Raw genomic sequence first — 27,136 nt, forward strand, 5'->3', positions numbered from 1 at the left:
TAACTGGACTGCTGTTGTTTTGTATATTTCCCTGATAGACCCTTCATTCTCACACGAAGCACTGACGACAGCTGTTTCAAGCAAACATTTCCTGCTTCCCACATCCCTCAAATTCACTGCCAATCTCATTTTAATACATGAAGGATGACCATAGACAGCCTACTCTCTGAGAATTTCTGCCATGCTACCGCAAGTCCACAGGGTCTTCTATTTCCTTTCAATACACCAGGCTTAAAAACAAATATGCAACAGTGATTTACATTTTGAAAACAATAAAACATCTAGGTTTATTTTTCCATATTTTAAGTTTTAACTTAAAAGCATATTTATATATCTACATTTACATTCAGAAAGCTGAGCTACTCTAGGAAAAACATAAGCCTTACTGCTACAGTCTACCAAAACTCATCCTTAATCATTTTATTATTCCATTGAAAAGTTTTGATGTATTCAGTAAATAGTACTATCCTCTTATGTGGTATGTGGAGCTTTTAACTGGTACATCTGACTACAGACTTCATTCATCCGAGTCTTTGTTTCTAAAACTATACAGCTGAATCTATTTGACCAATATATTTATACTCAGATTAACATATCTCTATTTTAATAGTTAATAAATATGATTTACTTAAAAAATTCCATTACATATATTTTTTCCATTTATGTTGTAGGTGAGGTAAAAGTTCAAAAATTAAAAAAAAAATTACTATAAACATTTGCGTATGTGTTGACTCCATTCTCCCTGCAAGTAAGTGTTTTAAAAGCCACATCCTTCCCATCCTTTTAAAAATCAGGGGTCTTATGGGATAATATAAACAGTTTTATTCCTTGAAGTTCAACCCAGCAGCAGGTTTAAGGATTAAATAATCCCTTGACAATTTCCAGGTCATGCCAGAAAATGTGGCCCTACAAAGATGCCAAAGAGCTCAGGCCAAAGAGGGTGACTCTCTCCCCAAGCAGGAAGAAGTCTATAACATGGCAAGGACCATTTAAACAATTATTCCCCTAAGTTTTTTTGAATGATGCTAAATGGCATTTTCACACCATTACGCAACATTATTTGGTCTCTAAAATAAATAAGTGTATTATTCATACTAAGATTAAGTTTAAAACAGAAGAAGGGAAATTTAAAAGCTGGATTTGAACAAAGCCTTTTATTGCTGGCATTCATCCTCCTCCCCACCCCCCAGAGCTTTTCATATGCTTAGAACAATTTCATAAGTATAAATATACTGGATTTTTCCTTCTGCTGCAAGCTCATCTCATATTTGAAATCCTTGATTATCCCTGTTCACCAAGGAGATTTGGGTATTTGATCATCCCCAGTATGGGAAACCACTTCTTTGTATACATTAGAAGGTAAAGAAAAATATGCTTATCTAGAGAATTAAAATGAGAAGAGATGACTTTCTTAAGAAAATTTATTTTAAAAAATGATTTAGATATCTAATCATTTAAGCTACCAGAAGTTGTGATCTTACCAAATATTTATACACATTATACATTTAACTTGTTAACTCCCTGTGTAAGTGCTTTTATTTTTCTATATTCTGCAATCATTCTTAACCTACAATTTACTAAATTTTTAATATAACTGAGTCATTTGGTTTATAGTTTACTTTCCTGCTTCTTTGTGAGCCTACTGAAACCATGGTTTCCAAATACAGAAAACAACTCAATACAAACTATTCCCTGACCTATGACCTGTCCTGTAGGAAATAGTAGGTCTGTTTGTATTACATTCAACACTGACAAGAAATAATCCTCTGATGAAGTAGTTTGTTCAACACTGTCAACAGATACTACTCTGATAGCACAAAATCCTATTCTCGAGGACAGATTTATTTAACCTCTAAACGTACATTCACCTTTCTTACGTATGCTTTGAAGAAGCATGATCAGCCAGAAAGGCCAAAATTATGGGATACCAACTGTGACAGGTTAAAAAACCATCACAATTAAAGTATATAAGCACAACAATTTAGGCTAATATAATTCCTCTTATTTATTTTTTTAACATGGAGGAGGGGTACCAAACCAAAAAACCCATTGCCATCAAGTCGATTCCAACTCATAGCAACCCTACAGGACAGAGCAGAACTGGAGGAGGGGTAGGAGAAGGAAAAGAAGAGGGAGAAAGCCTTTCAGTGTGTACATGGGGTATTTTCTAACACTTAAATTAAAACAAATTCCAGTGACATAGAGAAATCACGGTTTCATAATACTTCATATAAACAGCATACTTTCTATTAAAAGACAAAGAAAAAAATGACGACAAAAGCATGGTCCATAAAAGAACAAATTGGTAAGTTGGACCTTACAAAAATTTAAAATGTTTCTGCTTCAAAATATACCATTAAGAAAATGAAAAGACAATCAACACCTCAGGTGAAAATATCTACAAACACGTATATGAAAAGTATCCAAAATATACAACAAACTCTTACAACTCAATAATAAGAAGCCAAACAATCTGATTAAAAAATGGGCAAAAGATCTGAATAGACATTTCACAAAAGAAGATACATGAATGGCTAATAAACACACACAAAAAAGTTCAACATCATTAGTCGTTGTTAGGTGCCGTCGAGTTGGTTCCAACTCATAGCAATACTATCAACAACAGAACGAAACACTGCCTGGTCCTGCGCCATTGTTTGTCATTAGGGAAATGTAAATTGAAACCACACCCTCTAGAATAACTATAACAAAAAAGATACACAATAACTAATGGTGCAGAGAATGGAGAGAAATCAGAACTCTCATACATTGCTAGTGGGAATGCAAAATGGTGCAGTCACACTGAAAAACAATTTGGCAGGTTCTTGAAAAATTAAACGTAAGTTTATCATACACCCAGCAATTCTACTCCTAGGTATCTATCCAAGAGAAATGAAAACATATGTTTTCCCAAAGTCTTGCACATAATGTTCATAGTAGTATTATTCACAATAGCCAAAAATTGGAAACAACCTAGATGTCCATCAACTGGTGAATGGATAGACAAAATGTGGTATATTTATACAATGTAATACCATTTGGCAATAAAAAGGAATGAACTACTGACACATGCTGTATCATGGATGAATCTTCTAAACATTATGCTAAACGAAAGAGGCTAGACACAGGAGATCACATATTATATGGTTTAATTTATATGAAATGTCCAGAAAAGGTAAATCTATAGAAACAGAAAGTAGATTAGTTGCCTGGGGCTAGGGCTGAGAATGGGACTAATATTAAATGGACCTGAGGGATCTTACTGGGGTGATAAAAATGTTTTAAAACTGATTTATGGTGAACGTTGCACATCACTAATAAACTCTGGTTTTTATGCATTTGTCTGTTATAGATATTTCACGTAAGTGGGATCATATAATATTTGTCCTTCTGTGTCTGGCTTCTTTCACTCAGCACAACTATTTTGAGCTTCATACATGTTGTGTAGTTCTTTTCTTTAAACCATTGTATAGATATACTGTTGCTATTGTTAGGTGCTGCTGAATCAGTTCCCACTCATAGTGACTCTATGTACAACAGAACGAAACATTGTCTAGTCCTGCGCCATCCTCACAATCGTTGCTATGCTTGAGTCCACTGTTGGGGCAACTGTGCCAATCCATCTTGTCCAGTGTCTTCCTCTTTTTCACTAACCCTCTACCTTAATAAGCCTGATGCCCTTCTTCAGGGACTGGTCCCTCCTGATAACATGTCCTAAGTACATGAGATGAAGTCTCCCCATACTTGCTTCCAAGGAGTACTCTGGCTGTTATTTCTTCCATGATAAATTTGATTGTTCTTCTGGCAGTCCATGGTATATTCAACATTCTTCACCAACACCATAATTCAAATGCATCAATTCTTCAGTGGTCTTTCTTATTTACTGTTCAGCTTTCACATGCATATAAGGTGATTGAAAATATCAGGGCTTAGGTCAAGCGCCCTTAGTCCTCAGAGCATCTTTGCTTTTTAACACTTTAAAGAGGTCTTTTGCAGCAGATTTGTCCAATGCAATACATCGTTTGATTTCTTGACTGCTGCTTCCATGGGTGTTGACTGTGGATCCAAGTAAAATGAAATCCTTGACAACTTCAGTATTTTCTCCGTTTATCATGATGTTGCTTGTTAGTCCAGTTGTGAGGATTTTTGCTTTATGTTGAGATGTAATCCATACTTAAGGCTGCAGTCTTCGATCTTCATCAGAAAGTGCTTCAAGTCCTCTTCACTTTTAGCAAGCAAGGTTGTGTCACCTGCATATCACAGGCTGTTAATGATAAGTCTTCCACCAATCCTGATGCCACATTCTTCATACAGTCCAGCTTCTTGGATTATCTGCTCAGCATACAGAGTGATAAGTAAGTATGGTGAAAGGATACAACCCTGACACACACCTTTCCTGACTTTAAACCACGCAGTATCCCCTCATTCTGTACGAACAACTGCCTCTTGGTCTATGTACAGGTTCCACTTGAGCACAATTAAGTGTTCTGGAATTCTCATTCTTCGCAATGTTATTCATAATTTGTTATGATCCACACAGTCGAATGCTTTTGCATAGTCAATAAAACACAGGTAAATATCTTTCAGGTATTTTCTACTTTCAGCCAAGATCCATCTAACATCAGCAATGATATCCCTCAATTCATGTCCTCTTCTGAATCCGGCTTGACTTTCTGGCAGTTCCCTGTTGATGTACTGCTGCAATAGTTTCTGAATTATCTTCAGCAAAATTTTACTTGCACGTGATATTAGTGACATTGTTTGATAATTTCCGCATTCTGCTGAATCACTTTTCTTTGGAATGGGCACACATATGGATCTCTTCCAGTAGGCTCGCCAGATAGCTGTCTTCCAAATTTCTTGGCATAGACGAGTGAGCACCTCCAGTGCTGCATCCATTTGTTGAAACATCTCAACTGGTATTCAGTTAATTCCCAGAGCTTTGTTTTTGGCCAATGCGTTGAGTGCAGCTTGAATTTCTTCCATCATATCTTTATCATATGCTACCTCCTGAAATGGCTGAACGTTGACAAATTCCTTTTGGTACAGTGACTCTGTGTATTCTTTCCATCTTCTTTTGATGCTTCCTGTGTTGTTTAGTATTTTCCCCATAGAATCCTTCAATACTGCAACTCAAGGCTTAAATTTTTTCTACAGTTCTTTCAGCTTGAGAAATGCCAGGTGTGTTCTCCCCTTTTGGTTTTCTAACTCTAGGTCTTTGCACATTTCATTATAATACTTTACTTTGTCTTCTCGAGTCATCCTTTGAAATCTTCTGCTCAGCTCTTTTACTTCATCATTTCTTCCATTTGCTTTAGCTACTCTACGTTTAAGAGCAAGTTTCAGAGTCTCTTCTGACATTCATTTTGATGTTTTCTTTCTTTCCTGTCTTTTTAATGACCTTTTGATTTCTTCATGTACGATGTCCTTGATGTCATTCCACAACTTATCTGATCTTCAGTCATTAGTGTTCAATGCGTCAAATCTATTCTTGAGATGGTCTCTACATACAGGTAGGATATACTCAAGGTCGTACTTTGGTTCTCTTGGACTTGTTTTAATTTTCTTCAGTTTCAAATTAAAATTTTCATATGAGCAAAAGGGTCTGTTCTGCAGTTGGCCCCTGGCCTTGTTCTGACTGATCATCTTGAGCTTTTCCATCATCTCTTTCCACAGATGTAGTCAATTTGATTCCTGTGTTTTCTATCCAGTGAGGTCCACGTGTATAGTCGCTGTTTATGTTGTTGAAAAAAAGTATTCGCAATGACTAAGTCGCTGGTCTTGCAAAATTCTATTGTGCAATCTCCGGCATTGTTTCTATCACCAAGGCCATATCTTCCAGCTGCAGATCCTTCTTCTTTCCAACTGTCACATTCCAATCACCAGTAATTATCAATACATCTTGATTACATGTTTGATCAATTTCAGACTGTAGAAGTTGGTAAAAATGTTCGATTTCCTCATCTTTGGCATTAGTGGTTGGTGTGTAAACTTGAGTAACAGTCATAGTAACTGGTCTTCCTTGTAGGTCTTCCTTGTAGGTATATGGAGATTATCCTATCACTGACAGCGCTGTACTTCAGGACAGATCTTGAAATGTTCTCTTTGATGATGAATGTGATGCCATTCATCTTCAATTTGTCATTCCCGGCATAGGTGACCATATGATTGATCCCAAATGGTCAATACCAGTCCATTTCAGCTCACTAATGCCTAGGACATAGATCTTTATGCATTCCATTTAATTTTTGATGACTTCCAATTTTCCTAGATTCATACTTCGTTCATTCTACGTTCCTATTATTAATGGACATTTGCAGCTGCTTCTTCTCATTTTGAGTTGTGCCACATCAGCAAATGAAGGTCCCAGAAGCTTGACTCCATCCACGTCATTAAGATCAACTCTACTGTGAGGAGGGAGATATTCCCCACTTGTACTGTCAGTACCGTCCAACTGAGGGGCTCATCTTCAGGCACTATATCAGACAATATTTTGCTGCTATTCATAAGGTTTTCACTGGCCAACTTTTTCAGAAGTAGACCTTCAGGTTCTTCTTTCTAATCTGCCTTAGTCAGGAAGCTCTGCTTTGCTGAAACCTGTCCACCATGGGTTAACTTTGCTGGTATGTGAAATACTGGTGGCATAGCTTCCAGCAACATGCAAGCCACCATAGTACGAAAAACTACAATTTGTTTACTCATTCACCTGTTGATGGGCATTTGGGATGCTGACAGTTTTGGGTATTACAAATAAAGCTGCTATGATCATCTATGTACATCTTTGTAAGGACATGCTTTCATTTCTCTTGTATAAAATATGTTGGTTTTTTGATCTCACGTCTCATATATTATAATTATATATACAATTAAACATTTTATATTACATATTACAAATATAATGTAGATATTATATGTTATATATGTGTATGCATGTCTGTATATATGTGTGTATACACACACACACATGAATCATAAGAAATATTAACCTTTGGAGAGAGGTATTAGGCAGACGGGAGAGTGGCTTTTACTATTCCTTTTGCATTTTGTTTGCATATGAATTTTTATTTGAATTATATACAAAATATAGGAATCTTTAATTTCTAGAATATGTCAACAGGAACCACTGGGCAAGGAGATTATGGCTCACTGTTTTGTTTTCTTCTTTGTATCTCTCTGTATTTAAAAAAATCTAATAATGCTATTTTTTAAAGGTAAAAACAGGGAAAATCTCTCAAAACATTCATACTGACACAGCCTTCAGTCAGACAGTTTATTATCTGTAATTCTGCACAACACTAGAGGCTTGTAACTAACTATTCTCCCTAACCTCAGGCTTTCCCTTCTTTAGTCTATCCTATATAGATGGACACAGTCACTACAGTCATTTTTTTAAACTGAAAATTTGATAATATGGCTCCTACTTAGTCTTTTGAGTACTCTCTCTATCAAAAATAAAACCAACACTTATTATCAGGGTATATAAGATCCTTTACGTCATCCTTCAACATCATTTTCTCCCACTCATCTATGTACTCCAGGTTCTAGTCCTGCAGGCATACTAATAATATGCCAAGTTCTTTAACTTCTTGATGTCTCCTTCTTCTTTCCTCTGTTAGTTCTCTTGGTAAATGCTTATTCATCCACTAGGATGATTATTATCAGAAAAATGGAAAATAAGGTTTGTTGAGAATGTGGAGAAACTGGAACTCTCATCCAGAGCTGGTGGGATTGTAAAATGGTACAGTGTTGTGGAAAACAGTTTGGCAGTTCTTCAAAAAGTTAAATATAGAATCATCATACGACTCAGCAATTCCACTCCTAGGTATATACCCAAAAGACTTGAAAGCAGGGACTCAAACACATATGTGTACACCAATGTTCATTGCAGCATTATTCACAATAGCTAAAAGGTACAAACACCCTAAGGTACATCAACAGATAAATGGATAAATAACATGTGGTATATACATACAATGAAATATTATTTAGCCATAAAGAAAAATGAAGTTCTGATACATGCTATGACATACATGAACTCTGAGAACATGCTAAGTGAAATAAGTCAGACAAAAGGACAAATATTATATGATCCCACTTATGTGAAATATCTAGAACAGACACATGCATAAAGACCAAAGCTTATTAGTGGTTACTAGGTGTGGGTGAGAGGGGTAAATAGGGATTGACTGTTTAAGGGGTATGGTCTGTTAAGGGCTATGGAGAGAATTTGGACTGGATAGTGGTGATGGTTGCACAACCTGGTAAATGTAACTAAGGTCACTAAATTGTACACATAAAAGTGCTTAAAATTGCAAATGTTTTGTTATATATATTTTACCATAGTAAAACAAAAAACAAACACCCTGCCCCCCAACCCCCAAACCAGCTCCAACTAAAATCCTTTCAAAGACTTCTGATGTTAAGGGAAAAGACTTCTAGCAGTTTGACAATATACTTTATAAATATAGGCTCTGCTTCTGATTTTATGTGTGTTTTTGTATAGTTTGAGAACACAACTAGTCACTTGAGGAACATGAGCCCTCCCCAGGTTCAAAAAGATATATACACGTATATTACCCAAACACTAAAGAAAAGCTTAATCAAAGAAGATGAATGGAAAATTTAAGTACTGTTAGAACAAGATTTACTTTCATTTCAATATACACTCCAGTCAAAAGAAATGGTAATTGTTTGAAAACCTTACCTGCTACTGAATTTGGTCGCGGCATAAGATATAGTGGAATAGACTGTACTGATTGGGACAAAACTGTTTCCAAATTCCTCTCTGGGATTTTATTCAGACTATAGGTGGAAGCCATCATGTTTTCATCTACTCGATATAAACAGGAGTCCATGCTGGATTTTTGAGACTGCCAAGGTTTCAGGTTTCCTCCAGATCCTAATTCTTTACTGTTTTCCCCAACATATTTTGTGCGTTCCATGTTTTCAGAATAGCTTGTCAATGTAGCTGAAAAATAAAGAGAGTAAAATAAATAATAAAAAAGAAAGTAGAGATAAGCCTGTTTGATTATCCAAATTCATGATTAGATAATATTATTAATACTGTTTTAAAAAGCCACCTATGATCATTTCATCTCCATCAGAAAGTTTAAATAATTGAAACCAAAACATAACCATCTCTCACATATACGTACTTTAACAACTCTATTTAAATGAATTAAATAAATTCATATATTCAGACTACATTAGCAGTAAAATTTTAGGATGGAAATTTATTTAGATTCATAACATTATAGGATCATAATAATGGTAAGAAGGAAAATTTAAAATGAATGCTTATCACTTTCTTCTAATTTATAATATTTTTATAGACTTTAATGCATACTTTTTTAAATAACTATCTTACTCCTTAAATATGTCAATATTCATTGAAATCACAGGACTCAGACTTTTTAAGTAGAATACATAATTAGTATGGGTCAATGAGGTCAAATATTAACAGCTAAATGATATCTGTTCTTCTGGATTACAACAATATGCCCTATTTGCCTGTTTATGCCCTCTATTTATTTTTCCAGGGGGGTGTAAACATCTTTTTCTTGTTTATTTGTAAATACTCAACATATAATGTTTTATTTATGTGTTGCTCCTCACATAGGTGGAAAATATTTTTCCCAGCTGATTTGTGACTTTAGTGATATATTTTCTTTGCTGAATAGAAGTTTTGAATATTTATGTAGTCATTATCAAATTTTTTCTTCCATAGTTCCTGCCTTTTATGTTATGCTTAGAAAGTTCTCCATTCTAAAATTATAAAGAAATTTACCAGTACTGTTTTCTAATACTTTTATGGTATCATTTTTTACATTTAAATATTTGATTAATCTGGATTTGTTTTGATATAAATTATGAGGTTAGATCTAATTTAATTTCTTTCTAAGAACTATGTATGTGCCAGACCGTTTATTGAGTAATTCAACCTCTCTCCACTAATGTGAAATGTCAGTGATACCATATATTAAATTATTTTATGCATTTGATATGTTTTAGACTCTATGTTCTGCCCTACTGATAAACACCCTTTTCAAAGGCACAACACAAAAACTTAGTTTCTTAGGTAAGAGGGAAAAGAACATTCATTCATATTATTCCTTATTTTTCTAGCAAAGTTGGTTATTAGAAATGGGGAATATACATAATATACAGCCCAGGGCCCTAGATATTTCACAGTTTTACACTGCTAGTATAACTCAGTTCTAGGTCCTGTTGGTAGCTTGACAGTACCCAGTTAAGGAAGTACCAGGCAATTTTCCTAACTATCTATATGGTTGGTATTACAGTTTTTTATTACCATAATTACTTTCATAAATATATCTTCAATAATATGAAGCAAATATATAATTAAGTTTATAACTGGAAATTCCTGGGAGGTCTAAGAAATGGGACGTTTTTTCCAGTTTACATATAAAGGGATATTTGGGGATTATATATGAAATAGGAGGAGATGTCTAGAATATAAACTTATGACACTTAGACATCTGTGCAACTTCTCAAAGTCTGTTTTTAAAGGGAATTATATAATCTTCACGGATTGCTGGATAGCCCCGAAGGTCCCAAATAGAATGCTATTTCTTTTTTTTTTAAATTAATTTTACTGTATTTTAGGTGAGTTTTTCATTCAAAATTTATACACAAATTGTTTTGTGACATTGGTTGCAATCCCTGCAATGTGTCAGCACTCTCCCCCTTTCCCTTTCCACCCTGGGTTCTTGCTTGTTCATCTGTTCAGTTTTCCTGTCCCTTCCTGTCTTCTTGTCTTTGCTTTTGGGCAGGTGTTGCCCATTTGGTCTCATATACTTGACTGAACTAATAAGCATGTTCCCCAAGAGTGTTACTGTTTGTTTTACAAGCCTGTCTAATCTTTGGCTGAAAGGTGGACTTTGGGAGTAGCTTCAATTCTGAGTTACAGGGGTGTCTGGGGCCATAGTCTTGGGGGTTCCTCCAATCTCTGTTAGACCAGTAAGTCCGCTCTTTTCTTAGAATTTGAAGTTTGTTCTACATTCTTCTCCTACTCTGTCTGGGACCCTCTATTGTGATCTCTGTGGGAGCAGTAGGTGGTGGTAGTGGGGCACCATCTGGTTCTTCTGGGCTCAGGCTGGTAGAGGCTGTGGTTCATGTGGTCCATCAGTCCTGTGGACTAATATTTTCCTTGTGTCATTGGTTTTCTTCATTCTCCCTTGCTCTGAACATGATGGGATCAACAGATGTATCTTAGATGGCCGCTTGTAACCTCTTAAGACCCCAGACACCACTCACCACAGTAGGATGTAGAATATTTTCTTTATGAACAATGTTATTTCAATTGACCTAGATGTCCCCCAAGACCATGGTCCCTAACCCTCAGCCCCAGTAATTCGGTCCCTCAAAGTATATGGATGTGTCTAGGAAGCTTCTATGACTGCTTTGGTCAAGTTGTGCTGTAATGCTACACTCTTTTTAGTCTATTCTTTCCCGATTTACATTTATTTTCTGGCCCTTTATATGTAACAAAGAATTAGAATAAAATAAACAGTCTCCAAGTAGAAGCTAATATGGGAGAAATACATGATCTCTACCCCCAAGTAGCTTCTAGTCAAGTGAGGTAAACAGCTGAACTACTGATGTTAATTTGAGATATAAAATAACAATTATTATCATTAGCACAGAAATTGCAACATATGTCCCTAACTTAATTGACTGTAAAAATACAAATCACGCAAAATGTTTGGCTATAACAAATCCGATCAGGGTCTAATCCCTAAAATCTATAAGATACTGGAAAACTTCAACAACAAAAAGACAAATAACCCAATTAAAAAACAGGCAAAGGATATGAACAGGCACTTCGCCAAAGAAGATATTCAGGTGGCTAACAGATACATGAGGAAATGCTCACGATCATTAGCCATTAGGGAAATGCAAATCAAAACTACAATGAGATACCATCTCACCCCAACAAGGCTAGCATTAATCCAAAAAACACAAAATAATAAATGTTGGAGAGGTTGTAGAGTGACTGGAACACTTATACACTGCTGGTGGGAATGTAAAACGGTACAACCACTTTGAAAATTGATTTGGTGCTTCCTTAAAAAGCTAGAAATAGAAGTACCATACAATGCAGCAATCCCATTCTTTGGAATATATCCTAGAGAAATAAGAGCCACCACACAAATAGATACATGCACACCCATGTTCACTGCAGCACTGTTTACAATAGCAAAAAGATAGAAACAACCTAGGTGCCTCCCAACGGACAAATGGATATACAAATTATGGTATATTCACACAATGGAATACTAGACAATGATAAAGAATAACAATGAATCCATGAAATATCTCATAACATGGATGAATCTGGAAGGCATTATGCTGAGTGAAATTAGTCGCATAAGGAAAAATATTGGATAAGACTACTATTATAAGAACTAAAGAAAAGGTTTAAACACAGAAAAAAACATTCTTTGATGGTTATGAGGGTGGAGAGAGAGGGAGAGTGGTATTCACTAACTAGATAGTAAACAAGAATTATCTTAGGTGAAGGGAAGGACAACACACACTACAGGGGAAATCAGCCCAACTGGACTAAACCAAAGCTAAGAAGTTTCCTGAATACAACCAAACACTTTGAGGGACAGAGCAGCAGGGGCAGGGGCCTGGGGACCATGGTTTCAGGTGACATCTAGGTCAACTGGCATAACAAAGCTTATTAAGAAAATGTTCTGCATTCCACTTTGATGAGTAGTGTCTGGGGTCTTAAAAGCTAGTGATCAGCCATCTAAGATGCATCAACTGGTCCCAACCCACCCGGAGCAAAGAAGAATGAAGAACACCAAAGACACAAGGAAAATATTAGCCCAAGAGACAGAAAGGGCCACATAAACCAGACACTTCATCAGCCTGAGACCAGAAGAACTAGATGGTGCCCAGCTACCACCAATGATCACCCTGACAGGGAACACAACAGACAGTCCCTAATGAAGCAGGAGAAAACTGGGGTGCAGAACTCAAATTCTAGTAAAAAGACCAGTCTTAATGGTTTGACTGAGACTGGTGGGACTCCAGAAGACATGGCTCCTGGACTCTCTGTTAGCCCAAAACTGAAACCATTCCTGAAGCCAACTCTTCAGACAAATATTAGACTGGACTATAAGACAGAAAATGATACTCATGAAGAGTATGCTTCTTAGCTCAAGTAGATACATGAGTCTAAATGGGCAGCTCCTATCTGGAGGCAAGATAAGAAGGCACAAAGGGATAGCATCTGGTTGAATGGACAGGGCAAATCTGGGGTGGAAAGGAGGAGTGTGCTGTCACAGTATGGGGAGAGCAAGTAGGGTGACATAGCAGTGTGTGTATAAATTTTTATATGAGAAACTAACTTGAACTGTAAACTTTCATTTAAAGCAAAACTTTAAAAAAAGTAAGAAAATACTAATCACTTTTGTTCATTAAAAATATTAAATGTAAATTTCTAGACAATAATTACAAGAGACGAAAAATACACAATACTGGTGGGAACCAGAGGAGGGAAAATCTAACCCAGACTTGGGGGTTAGAGAAGACTTTTGTTTCCTAAATTGAGTGAATCAGATAAAGACATGTTCCATTCAAAGAGAATAACATATGCCAAGGCCTGGAGGTGTCATGGATTGAACCGTGTCAACTTCGCTAGGCCATGGTTCCCAGTATTGTGTGAAGGTCCACCATTTTGTCATCTGACGTGATTTTCCTATGTGTTGCAAATCCTATCTCTATGATATTAACGAGATGGGATTAGCAGCAGTTATGTTAATGAGGCAGGACTCAATCTACAAGAAAAGGTTGCATCTTAAACCAATCTCTTTTGAGATATAAAAGAGAGGAGTGAGTAGAAAGACAGGGGGACCTCATACCACCAAGAAAGCAGTGCTGGGAGCAGAGTGCGTCCTTTGGATTCGGGGTTCCTGGACTGAGAAGCTCCTCGACCAGGGAAAGATTGATGACAAGGACCTTCCCCTTGAACCAACAGAGAGACAAAGCCTTCCCCTAGAGCTGGCGCACTGAATTTGGACTTCTAGCCTACCAGATTGTGAGAGAATAAACTTGTTTGTTAAAGAATAAAGAATAAACTTGTATGTTAAAAAAAATACCACTTGTGGTATTTCTGTTATAACAGCACTAGATAACCAAGATAGGAGGCAAAATGGAGCAAAGTTCTTTAAGGGAAGTCAAATAAGTTCAATAAGGTTAGAACTTGAGGAAGAATTTGGGGGTGGGATGGGGCTAGTAGTATGCTGGTAACAGTTTAATAACTGGGTCTCTGGGGGGAAAAGCAACAAAACAAAATCCTGATTTATAGTATTTGGCAATTTCTATGGTATAAATACTCCTACCATGGCTGATTTCAAGCTATCAATGATTTAACAATTGGCTCACAAATTTCCTGAAACCCTAACAATTGGCTTTGGCTAGTACTAGCTGGCTACAACACACTACTGGGTGGAGCAATGGAGAAGAGGCATAGTGCAGACCATACTGAAATTTGTAAGCCATATTAAAAAAATAAAAACCAAACCCGTTGCCACTGAGTTATTCTGACTTGTAGCAGCCCCGAAGGACATAGCAGAAATAAGAGCCACCACACAAATAGATACATGCACATATATTCGTTTTCCATTAGACCTAATTATTTCTGTTATCTCTAGACCTAACCATTCCCAGGTGGAACCAAGAATAGTGGGAAAACACTGAGTCTCAAGTAGCTCTTTCTCTCCTGAGACAGTCTCTGTTTTCCTTCCTTACGTAGAAAAAAATTCCTACCTCAGTAGAAACAGTTGCTAACATGGCATATTTGTTAATATTACCATACAGGCTAGGAAGAGATAAAATGAAGAAGCAAGAATCACAGGCTTATTGTGAATAACAATTACTCCATATTTTTAAGTTTGACTGAGGTATAATTTACATACCATAATATGTATGATTGTACACGTATGATTCAATTATTTTTAGTAAATTTACAGATTTGTGCAACCATCACTTCAATTCTGTTTTAGAACATTTCCATAACCTCAAAAAGTTCCTTTGTGCCCATTTATAGTTAATCTCTGCTCTCACCCCCCAGTCCTAGGTGACTACTGATTTGTTTTCTTCTCTATACATTTGCTTTTTCTAGAATTTCATATAAATGGAATCACACAATACGTAGTCTTTTGTTCCTGTTTCTTTTACTTAGCTTAACATTTTTGAGGTTAATTCATGTTGTAGCACTTGTTAATAGTTTATTCCCTTTTACTGCTGAATAGTAGTATCCCACTGTATGGATATATCACATTTTATATATCCATTTAACAGTTGATGTATTTTTGGATTATTTCCAGTTTTTGGCTATTACGAATAATGCTGCTTTCTGTAGACATATGTTTTCATTTCTCTTGGGTAGATTCCTAGGAGTGGAATTGCTGGGTCATATGGTAACAAAACATGGTACACACATACAAGGGAACACTACTCAGCCAGTAGGAGAAATGAAGTCTTGATACATGCTACAGTATGGATGGAGCTTGAAGACATTATGCTGAATGAAATAAGAAAATCACAAAAGGACAAATACCATATGGCCTCACATATACAAAAAAGACAAGAAAAGGCAAATGTACAGAGACCAAAAGTAGCCCTGGTGGCATAGTGGTTAAGAACTTGGCTGCTAACCAAAAGGTCGCAGTTCAAATCCACCAGCCACTCCTTGGAAACCCTATGGGGTAGTTCTAGTCTATCCTATAGGGTTGCTATGAGTTGAAATCGATTAAACAGCAATGGTTTTTTTTTTTTTTTTTTTTTAATGGTAACTCTATGTTTAAAATTCTGAAGAGCTGTCAGACTGTTTTCTAAAGTGACTGTACCATTTTACTTTCTCACCAGTAACTAACATGAGGGTTCTAGTTCCATATCTTTCCAAACACTTGCTACTATTTTTAAATTAAAAAAAAAATTTTTTTACAGAAGTCATTCTAGTGGGTGTGCAGTAGTATCTCATTGTGGTTTTAATTTGTATTTCTTAAATGACTAAAGATGTTGAGCATTTTTTCATGTGCTTATTAGCCATATGTTTATCTTGTTTAGTGAAATGTCTATTCAAATCTTTTGCATTTTTAAAAATTGGCTTGTTTGTCTTATTATTCTTGTAAATATTTTATCCCAGGCTGCGGTTTGTTTTTTTATTTCTTATGGGGTCTTTTGAAATACAAAAAAAAAAAAAATAATAATTTTGATCAAATCCAATTCCAATTTATTTTCTTTTATAAATTTTGCTTTTGGTGTCATATCTAAGAACTCTTTGCCTAAGATCATGAAGATTTTATCTTACATTTTCTTCTATAAGTTTCAGTTTTAGCTCTTATCTTGAGGTCTATGGAGTTTCTGGGTGGTGTAAATGATTAAGCACTCAGTTAATAACCGAAAGGTTGGCAGTTCAAATCTATCCTGAGGTACCTTGGAAGAAAAGCCTCATGATCTATTTCTGAAAGATCACAGCCACTGAAAACCCTAAGGAATGCAGTTCTACTTTGTAACACATGAGGTCATCATGAGTTGGAATAGAACCTGATAGCAACTGGTTTTGTTTTTTTTAAGGTGTATGATCTATTTGGAGTTCATTTTTGTGTATGGTGTAAGGTAAATGTCTCCATAATATGTTAAAATCAATGGTAGTAATTTCTATCTTGATTCATTACTTTGTTTGATAAAGGCTAAATTTTTAATGTTGGATAACAGTCGAAGGTCATCTGTCCCAAGACAGAATTACTTTAGATGCAATATACGGAAAGAATTAGGAGCATGGGCTTTGAAGTCATATAGACCTTGAATCTCAATTTTGCTTCCTACTATCTATGTGACCTGGCGGCACCAATTACTTTTGAGTCTCAGTTTCCAAATATAAGAAAGACTATTATACTATTATATAAGATAGTTACTTTACAGCTAGACTGGGCCAGCTCTACGCTTATCTCCAGGGGTGCCTGGAAGTCTGGTACTGACACTTGGCTAAGATAAGGGCAACTGAGATAACTAATGATTTATAATTTGCCGTTTAAAGTTTGAAACTCCTCTGACAGCACTCAGGACCAGTTTGTTTATTAACAGTTTATACCTGGTGGAACTGGTTAGATGGTTTGGCTTGGCTAAGTAACAAGAGAGGTATAAAAGTCCCCACTGGAAACTTCTGGGGCGCTTCCCTGAAACCAAGACTCCTTGTAAAAATCTTGGTGGTTCATACTCTGGAAACAAAGCACACCTTGTCTGATTAAAAAAGGACCCTGGAGCTGTGCCTGGAAGTGTCTTGTGCCCTCTGTGCTTGTTTACATTCTCTTTCTTTTGTACTATATCTTATAACTTAAAGGCTTTTTGAAAGTATTCTCTGTGAAGTATTGTGTGTCTTTAAATTATCTGATCCTGTGAAATCCTTACAACCATCTTCTTATAAGATTATTATAGGATTAAATGATGGTACCTGGCCTATAGTTTGTTCCCAATAAATGGCTGTTGTTATTATTATCTTAGTTAGGCCAATTATTCAGGAGAAATGCACTGTTTGGTCTCCTCGATCATTTTAATAGGCAAAGTGTCTAGACTTTGTAGACAAACATGCCATGCAATATAAATATACCCCCAGTAGCTACCAGAAATATACTTAAGTTAAGAAATCAGAAAAAGGAGCCCTGGTGGCACAATGGTTAAGTGCTCAGCTGCTAACCGAAAGGTTGGCGGTTAGAATCCATCAGCCACTCTGCGGAGGAAAGATGTGGCAGTCTGCTTCTGTAAAGATTACAGTCTTGGAAACCCTATGGGGCAGTTCTACTCTGACTGATAGGGTTGCTATGAGTCAGAGTCAACTCAACGGCAATGGGTTGGGTTTGGTTATGTAATTAGAGAGGTGAGAAGGACGATATAATCACTAGCACAGTAACTAGGAAACTTTAGTAGTGAAGATAAACCTGTACATTTCTGAAAATAGGTTGAGAAAAACACTATAAAAAATAACTCAAATTAGGGGGGCCTCATACCATCAAGAAAGCAGTGCTGGGAGCAGAGCGCATCCTTTGGACCGGGGTCCCTGCACAGAGAAGCTCCTAGTCCAGGGGAACACCGAAGAGAAGAAGGCCAACAGAGAGAAAAAGCCTTATCCTGGAGCTGACGCCCTGAATTTGGAATTTTAGCCTACTTTAACTGTGAGGAAATAAATTTCTCTTTGTTAAAGCCATCCACTTGTGGTATTTCTGTTGTAGCAGCACTAGATAACTAAGACAGAATTTGGTACAGAGAGTGGGGTGCTGTTCTAACAGATACCTAAAATGTGGAAGCGGTTTTGAAACTGTGAATGGACAGAGCAGTGGCAGCAACGGACCAGCAGCAGCAGAGAACCTGCAGCAGCAGAGAAGCAGCAGCGGCAGAGAACCAACAGCAGCAGAACCATGAGACTGGTGCTAGAAGGCGCTGGAGCCGACCCATGGAGTGAGAGAGCTGAGTGCCTGTGAGCAGGAGGCTTCCTGGCGGAGTGGGGTGCCTCTGGGCACTTATCGGTGGAGCTAGGCTTTCCGATCCATGGAGTGAGAGAGCTGAGTGCCTGTGTGCACGAGGCTTTCTGGCGGAGACTCCCTACTATTATCGGTGGAGCTACAGAGCTTTGGAACACTTGCCCCAGCAGGGCAGATGCGCCCGAGGCCCGAGGGCCGAGAGGCCATAGGAAGCAGAAGCTGAAGAGACAAGGGACACAAGAAGCTGAGCTGCTTCAGTCTGAAAAGGTATGGCCATGACCTCAGGGGTTTCAAAGGGTGGAGCCATGGCCTCTGGTGCTTCTAAGGGTGGAGTCGCCACTCAGATGGACTGGGAGAATTGTGTGCCTAAAGCAGAGGGAGCAGAGTTGCTGTCCCAGTAGGCCTGGAAGGAGGAGCTGAAGCCCAGGGTCGATGGGCCTCCACTCAGAGTCTGGAGAGTGTGGCCAACACCTAGAGTCTAGAGGTCAGGGCCATTGTGTAAATTGTCTCAGAGAACAGAAGATTATTTTCAAAGCCTTGAGGGCTAATGTAGTGTGTTCTGCCAACTTGCTTGGTGCTTGTTATCCCTTCTTTCCCTCCAGTTTCTCCCATTTGTGATGGAAATGTCTAGCTTGTGCCTGTTCTGCCATTGTACCTTTGGAAGCAGATTAATTGTATTCTAGATTTCACAGATGAAGAGGAATTTTTGGATTTTGGACTTGGAGTTAAGACTTTTGCTATTATGATGGGGTGAATATGTTTTCCACGTTGCAAGGATGTGATTTTTTGGGAGCCAAAGGGTGGAATGTCATGGATTGAATTATGTCCCCCTAAAAATGTGTGTGTCAGTTTGGCTGGGCCATGATTCCTGGTACTGTGTGATTTTCCTATGTGTTGTAAATCCTGCCTCTATGATGCTAATGAAGGATTATGGGTGGCAGTTGTGTTAGTAAGGCAGGACTCTATCTACAAGACTGGATTGTGTCCTGAGGCAATCTCTTAAGGTATAAAAGACGAAAGTGAGCAGTGAGACAGGGGGGCCTCATACCATCAAGAAAGCAGTGCTGGGAGCACAGCGCGTCCTTTGGAGTGGGGTCCCTGTGCAGAGAAGCTCCTAGTCCAGGGGAACACCGAAGAGAAGAAGGCCAACAGAAAGAAAAAGCCTTCCCCTGGAGCTGATGCCCTGAATTTGGACTTTTAGCCTACTTTAACTGTGAGGAAATAAATTTCTCTTTGTTAAAGCAAAAAAAAAAACTCGAATTATCTAACGTTTAGTACATGACTCACAGGGGTGAATTTTTTAATGTGACAAATTGGATCAAACAAAAACACCTGATATACTGTTGGGGTATATATTAATCAAAGAACAAGCTTTCTTGATTAGGAGCTTCTGACTCTGCTTTTTAGTTACTAATGTGAAACATCAGGAAAGCATAATTACTGAACAGTGGACATGACCATAGACACTTTATCTTCATAGGAGCTAAGTGATATAAGATATAAAACCAAAATTGGTTATATATTTTATATAGGATAGAAAACTCAAATTTGGCAATGGAATCAGGACCTAAAGAAAAATTCTAAAATGTTATTAAAAGGAGAATTCAAGAATTATACCCTTCGGAGGAAACTGTCATCTCCAGACAAACAAAAGGCAGAAACAAAATAGACTTATGGAAAAGCTTAAATTCATTATTTTGTTATATATTTATACCAAAAAGGACCACTCTAAAAACTTAACAAGAAAAACAAATAGGATAGAAAAGTGATGTATATCTCACAAAGATTAGGACTATCAAGATTTTTGCTTGAAGCTATGTAATATCCCATAGGGCAAAATCATGTAGTTACTGGTATCTAACTAGACAAAAATATAAGACCATTATATTAATAAAATTATACCAATAAAATAAAAAGTCACAAATATAAAATTATCCTATAAACATCTGACAATCTTGCCAGTGATATTTCACCACAGCTTTGGGAAGGACTGTGAGTTCTGAGAAGAGGGAAGCTACGATGGGGACAGAGAATGCTTTCTGTTTGGGGTGAAACTTGACCACGTTGGATCAAAGGAGCTGCAGCCATTTGAAACATTTGAAATTCCAAGAGAGGAAATTTTTACATTTAAAATACTTAAAAATCCAGGAAGTCTGCATTTCTAGTACTCTGATTTTTATGACTAGGATTCTACATTTTTTGGCATGCTATAAGAGCAATATAATCAGCCACATGAGTAGCTAAAATTCTGGCAGATATAATGAAAAATGCGGTGCATCAAAATGGATCAAACTGAACGGAGTGATATATTAAAAAATTGTAATCAATACTTAAAAAATACAAACATTTACTACCTTTTGTGCTTTTTGCTGATGGAGCATAATTTAAATATGGAGTACAACATAAAACAATATACCACCTTGGAATTATTTGTTTGGAATCATGTAAGCAATATGTAATTTGGAAAAGCAGATATTGCTATAATCACTAGGAAAAATTTAAACAAAGCCTACTTAAGGTAGGTAAAGTTAAGGAAATCTAAGGATTTCCAAGGTACCAATAATAATATCTTTAGACTGTTATTACTTATGATACATACAACTTTCTTCCAACTCAAATTGTATTTAAAAAAATAAAAGCTAAAGGGAAACAAACCATTTCTCAAGATAAACTTAGCTATGGATTGAACTGTGTCTTCCAAAAATATGTGTTGTAAATCCTAACCCCTATACCTGTGATTATAATCCCATTTGGGAATGGATTTTCTTTGTTATGTTAACGAGACAGTATTAATGTAGGGTATGTTTTCAGTCAATCTCTTTTGAGATAAAAAGAGATTTAACAAGCAATTGAGCAAGCGGAGATGGGGAAAGATAGATGCCATTCCACATGAAGATCACCAACGAGCCAAGGAAAAATGACCTTCCCCTAGAGCCAGCCCGGGCCCTGAATTCAGACTTCTAGCCTCCTAAACTGTGAGAAAATAAATTTGTTAAAGCCACCCACCTGTGGTATTTGTTATAGTAGTACCAAATAACTAACACAAACTGTATAACAGATAACTTGATAACTATTCTATAGATGAAGTAATTTTTATGACCAGGTATTATCCTCTTTCTTCTCTCTCATAATTTTATAAGCCAATCTGTTTCAGTACTTATATACATTGAAGAATGGAAGCTCATCTTCTTCAAATTAGATCTATTATCCACCAAGGTGCTCATTTTTACAAGGAAAAAAATTTTGGAAATTTATCAAAAAGAAAAGCAGGATCTCATTTTTTTATTTTCAGAACATATAAACATTTACTGCGAACTCTCACTGAAGTGTTAAGCTTCCCTTCTGAAAAGTAACTACTTGTAAACAGATTTTGTGTGATCTGTCAGCACCATCTCTTCTGCTTGGGTGAACATATTTCTAAAGCTATTTTTATGTATGGCAGTGTACATGATATGCAGTCATAGATACTCTAATAATATCAACAGAGGAACACAAGAAGTCTAGCAAGGAATTATAAGTCATTTTGCCAAAATTAATCATAAAGAGAAGTTAAGAGAAGAAAATTAGTCAGTGGAGAAGTCTAATCTCTATTATTCACTCAAAAACCTAATAAAGCTGCATCTTATACCCAGCAGTCACTTCAAGCTGCCAAAACGGAATTAAAAGTACCAGGTCAGCCCTCTGTTCCCTCCCTTTCCATTCTCAAGCTTTCCTTCCTTTTACAAACATTTACCAAGCACCTACTATGCTATCACGTGACAGGCACTAGGTACTAAGGAAACAAAGATGAATAGGACACAATCCTACTAACAAGGAATTAACAGTCCAACAGGGGAAAGCAGATTTACAAAAAGTAATTATATATACCAATGCTCACTGTAGCATTATTCACTGTAGCCAAAAGGTGGAAACAAACCAAGAGTCCATCAACATATGAACAGATAAACAAAATGTGGTATGTACATATACACACATAAAAAGGAATGAAGATGATTATCATTCAACCATAAAAAGGAACAAAGTTCTAATACATGCTACAACATGGAAGAACCCTGAAAACATTATACTAAGTGAAACAGTGAGACACAAAAGGACGCGTATTATATGATTCCACTTATATGAAATATCTAGAATATGCAAATTGATAGAGACAGAGAGTAGATTAAAGGTTACCACGGGGTAAGGGTAGGAGAGAATGAGGAGTTCCTGCTTAATGGGTAAATGGTTTTTGTTTGGGGTGATGAAAAATTTTGGAAATAGTGATGACAGTTACAATACTGTGAGTGTAATTAATGCCACTGAATTGTAGACTTAAAATGGTTAAAATAGAAAATTTTATACTATATATATGTTTACCACAATTAAAAAAACACACAATATACAAAACAACATACATACTTAAAGAATATATTAATATCCAAGGATCTATATTAAACACAACAGAGTAGTTGCAAATGAATAGGATTGAGGATAAAGAGAAAAAAAAATCAATCTAGAGGAGCTTTGCACAGATCAGTTTGCCATATACTGAGCATTATTATTAATTTAACCCTCTGTACCTGAGGCCCACAGGGAGAAAGGAAAAAAAGGCAATCAGTTTTGTCTATCCATACTAAATATAAACCTCTTAAATACACATATGCAGTACTAAAAGGTAATACTCTCTAGCCTTGGATGATTTAACACACTCCACCCTCAGTCCTCATTTATTCCCTACCCTAACTATTTAATTAGAGTTGGTATATAACTATAGTTTTTGGGGTATAGCGAGCCCTGGTGGCGCAGTGGTTAAGAGCTCAGCTGCTAACCAATATGTTAGAAGTTCAAATCCACCAATCACTCCTTGGAAACCCTATAGGGTAGTTCTACTGTGTTCTACAGGGTTGCTATGAGTTAGAATCGACCCACTGGCAATGCGTAGTAGTAGTAGAGAGATATCTAGCCATAAATAACTTTTAATTTAATCACTTTCAACTTTTCTTTTTTCCATATAAAGTCAGCCCCAGATTATGACATATACACAGCTGTCAGGTGGAAAAAGAATACCTAGAAAAACCATTTATCTTTTAGACAGAAGCCCAACATTCTTTACTAGGTAGGTAGATATTATTTCCTCTCAGAATATAAACATACAGCTTTACACAATTGTCGCTGTTATTTATGACTAAAAAAATGTACACAGACTGTCAAAAGAAGTTTACTTTGTAAACCTATTATTAAAGGAAATACTTTTTTTTTTTAGTTTTGTAAACGCCAATGGAATAGAATGATGTTCAATATCTGAATCATTATACTCAAGCATTTGATCACTGGTGAAGCTGAGAAATCCTAGAAATATGTTTCTCCCCTATTGTTTCATTATCTCCATACCTAACTATATGAACAGCAGTTACAGCAGAGTCTCAAGAAGCAATCACAATACTTGATACTTTCTCGCTAAGTTAAAAAACATTAGCATATTACTAATATTTTATTATTTTACTGATAATAATTTTATTAATTCTACATATTACTTTGCAGAATTACTTCAGAAAGAGTTAAGATTACTCAAAATTTTGAATATGATCAATTCCTGAACTAGGAATATTCTATGTGACTTTTATAGCAAGTCTTTTTCTACTATGTTTATACAGGTGTTGATTCATAAAAATATAAACGATGGTGGTCTACATCTAGCTCTTATGAAATATTCACTTAGAGTCTACTGGAGATAATAACTTACATACTTTTCCATCAGACATTGCCTTCATCAAAATGTTTTTTCTATCTGCTGCAAATTGCTAATAATTGAGCTGACAATAATTTAAGATGTATTTCTAGGACCAAGTTGTCAATCTGGATCTTTTGTTAAAAAAAAAAAAAAAGTATTTAGAAAATTCACAAGTGAAAACTGAAATGGCAAATTTCTTTGCTTGGATACTCCTAACTTACAAGCATTACCTTAAGAGCATAGGCTCTTCAGGTTCTGTGAACTGACAGGAATTAACCTGAAATGAACATTAGATATGAATAAGGGAGGTTGTGACTCATCCTCTTTTTATTTATGCCCAATTGCTGGGTTTATATTAACTTTACCAAAGAATCTGATCTTTGTCCTTGTTTCCAGAGAGATAAGCTCTAAAACTCTGGAATTTTCCCAGTAATCATAAGTATCTTAGAGGGCTCCAGACCACATCTAGCCAACAGGTTATGCTGGTGAGGTGACTCTCCGTAGGGCTGGCCAGGCCAGAGGGATCCACCTCATGATACCACCTCATAACAGCCATGATGACATGGCAAAAATCCTCAATAAAAGCCATGCAAACTGAATCTCCATAGCCTTCCTGGCTGGTGAAAGACATCTGTTCTTGGGAGGATGGTGTGTCCTCTTTGGGACATGGAAGCTCTGCATTAGGAACCCTTTCAGACCTTGCCCTATGCATCTCTTCTTTGTGCTGATCCTGATTAGTAACCTTTATAATAAAGCTGTAATTGTAAGTATAGCACATTCTGTGAGTTCTGTGAATTGTTCTAGGGAATTATTGAACCTGAGACAGTAGTGGGAGTCAGCAGGTCAGAAGTGACGGGGCTAGGGACTTGAGCTTGTGGCTGGAGCTGAAGGGGTAGTGGCTGTTGTCAGCTGCTCTCGAGTCAACCCCTGACTTATGGTGACCCCACGTACAACAGAACGAAATGCTGCCTGGTCCTGTGCTATCCTCATGATCAGTTGAGGATCAGATCAGGCTGTTGTGATCTACAGGGTTTTCACTGGCTGATTTTTGGGAGGAGATCACCAGGACTTTCTTCCTCATCCATCTTAGTCTGGAAGCTCCAATGAAACCTGTCCAGCATCATAACAACACGCAAGCCTCCAATGATAGATGGGTGGTGGCTGCATATGAGGTGTACAGGCTGGGAATAAAACCTGGGTTTCCCACATGGAAGGTGAGAATTCTACCACTGAATCACCAATGTCCCTCAAAGGGATAGTGGGAAAACCCTGAATTTGTAGCCAGCAGGTCAGAAGTGAGGGGAGCCTTGGGGACGCCCAAGCTTGTGGCTGGCATTATTAGGTCTTGGGCAGACTCGGCAACTTGGCAGTATGGAGAGCTGTGTCCTTTAACATGCAAGCTCTGACCTCGCTCTGTGTGGTCAGAGTCAGAGGAAGAAATGCTGCACGTGCAGCTGGTGTCAGAAAAGAAGTGGCAGAGAAGTAAAAAGTGGAATTTGATTTTTTTATGTACCAACCTTGCCATAAAAAAGTGTAAGTCTAAGGTTCCTGAATCAAAGCAAAGAAATAGCATTTTTCTATTTGTAGAAAGCTTAAAAAAGAGATGTCACATTCACCAAAAAAAAAAAAAAAAAGAGTCTGATGGGGTACCCAAAGCTCATTAAAAGGACTGATATGGTTTGGGCAAATGGACCCCAAAACAACTCAAGTTATATAGCTCTTTAGTCATGTTTCCTCTTACTGGCTATACAAAACTCTCTACTATACCAGTAAGGAACAAGTTTTCCCTGAACCACTTCTGTGGTACATAGACGATGTATATGAACTTAGAGGAAGAAGCAGACATAATTTTTTCTATCTACCAGTTTTATCAGGAATATCTTTAAACGACTGGTTAAACAGGGAGGGATATACCTTTCATTTTGTTTACCTTTATTTTCTCTCCAAGCATCGTTAAAAAGACAAATTTTGGATATACATTTCAACAACTCAAAAGCAGGATTTTTGGAAACCTTAAGCTTGTGTAATATAAAACCAATTTACCGATTATGCCGCTGTCTCTGCTTTCAAGGGTAGAGGTTGGACTGGTGACAGCCCCGTAGCTGCAATCCTTGGCAGTTGCATTTGTATTGACTGGCGGGAGGGTGGAACAGGGGCTGCTGGCTGGTGGAGAGGCAGTGCTGCTAGTCAGGGTGGAACAGGGACTTATCCGCTGGGTGATTGCTGAAGTCTGAAAAAATTGGAATCAAGAATAAATAAGATAAATGGATCAGCTGTTAAAGTAAAGGCTATCAGTAAATACTAAAGAATCGTATGTTAAAATATATACCTTAATGGGAAAAAAGAAATAATCTAAATGCATAGCTTTTACATCTATTAGGCTCTATGTATTTTTGCTTTCTAGGGTATGTTCCTCTGGGTTCTACATTTAGGGTAAAAGTTAATGAATTTAACATGAGTAGAGACTGTGACCAGTTTTTCTGCCTAGGAAATTTTCAGTAATTTGCGCTCGTCATCATTTCCATGAACTAATGAGATAGAAGAATTTTTTATTAAGCACAAGTTTTCCTTGCTATTCCTAATCAAGAAGGCTTGGAACTTTGTCTTGTCAATACTTTTGTTTGGGTGAAAAAAAAAATACACACACACATACATATCTGTAGCCCAGGAGAAAAAAAAATAAAGTTCTTAATGCAAAAAAGTATCTCTTTGATAAAGAGGGAGTTGCCCAGAGACAAATGAATGCAGAGGAAAATGCCTTATTTTAAAAGTTTGTTTAATAAAGTAAGCCAACAATACTAATTTAATACAAAACTAAATAATTTCTCTGTATCCTGAATAATTCTTACATACAAAGTTACATCCTTTCCAAGTTTTTGATGGAGAGGAATGAATAATCACCAAAAAAGGT

General features: G+C 36.8%; 1 protein-coding gene across 2 annotated transcripts in view; it reads right to left on the bottom strand.

Annotated features, from left to right (window-relative positions):
- Window positions 1-27,136, bottom strand: part of TANC2 (tetratricopeptide repeat, ankyrin repeat and coiled-coil containing 2) — a 232,057-nt gene that overhangs the window by 137,525 nt on the left and 67,396 nt on the right. For both annotated transcript variants that reach the window (XM_023729377.1, XM_023729376.1), the window contains 2 exons: window positions 26,269-26,455; window positions 8,705-8,968 (listed from right to left, as the gene is read on the bottom strand). In XM_023729377.1, the coding sequence (XP_023585145.1) occupies window positions 8,705-8,968; window positions 26,269-26,455 (451 nt within the window). The remainder of the gene's footprint in view (window positions 1-8,704; window positions 8,969-26,268; window positions 26,456-27,136) is intronic.

This window comes from Trichechus manatus, unplaced genomic scaffold, assembly GCF_000243295.1.
Source record: "Trichechus manatus latirostris isolate Lorelei unplaced genomic scaffold, TriManLat1.0 scaffold00028, whole genome shotgun sequence".
NCBI classification, from domain to species: Eukaryota; Metazoa; Chordata; class Mammalia; order Sirenia; family Trichechidae; genus Trichechus; species Trichechus manatus.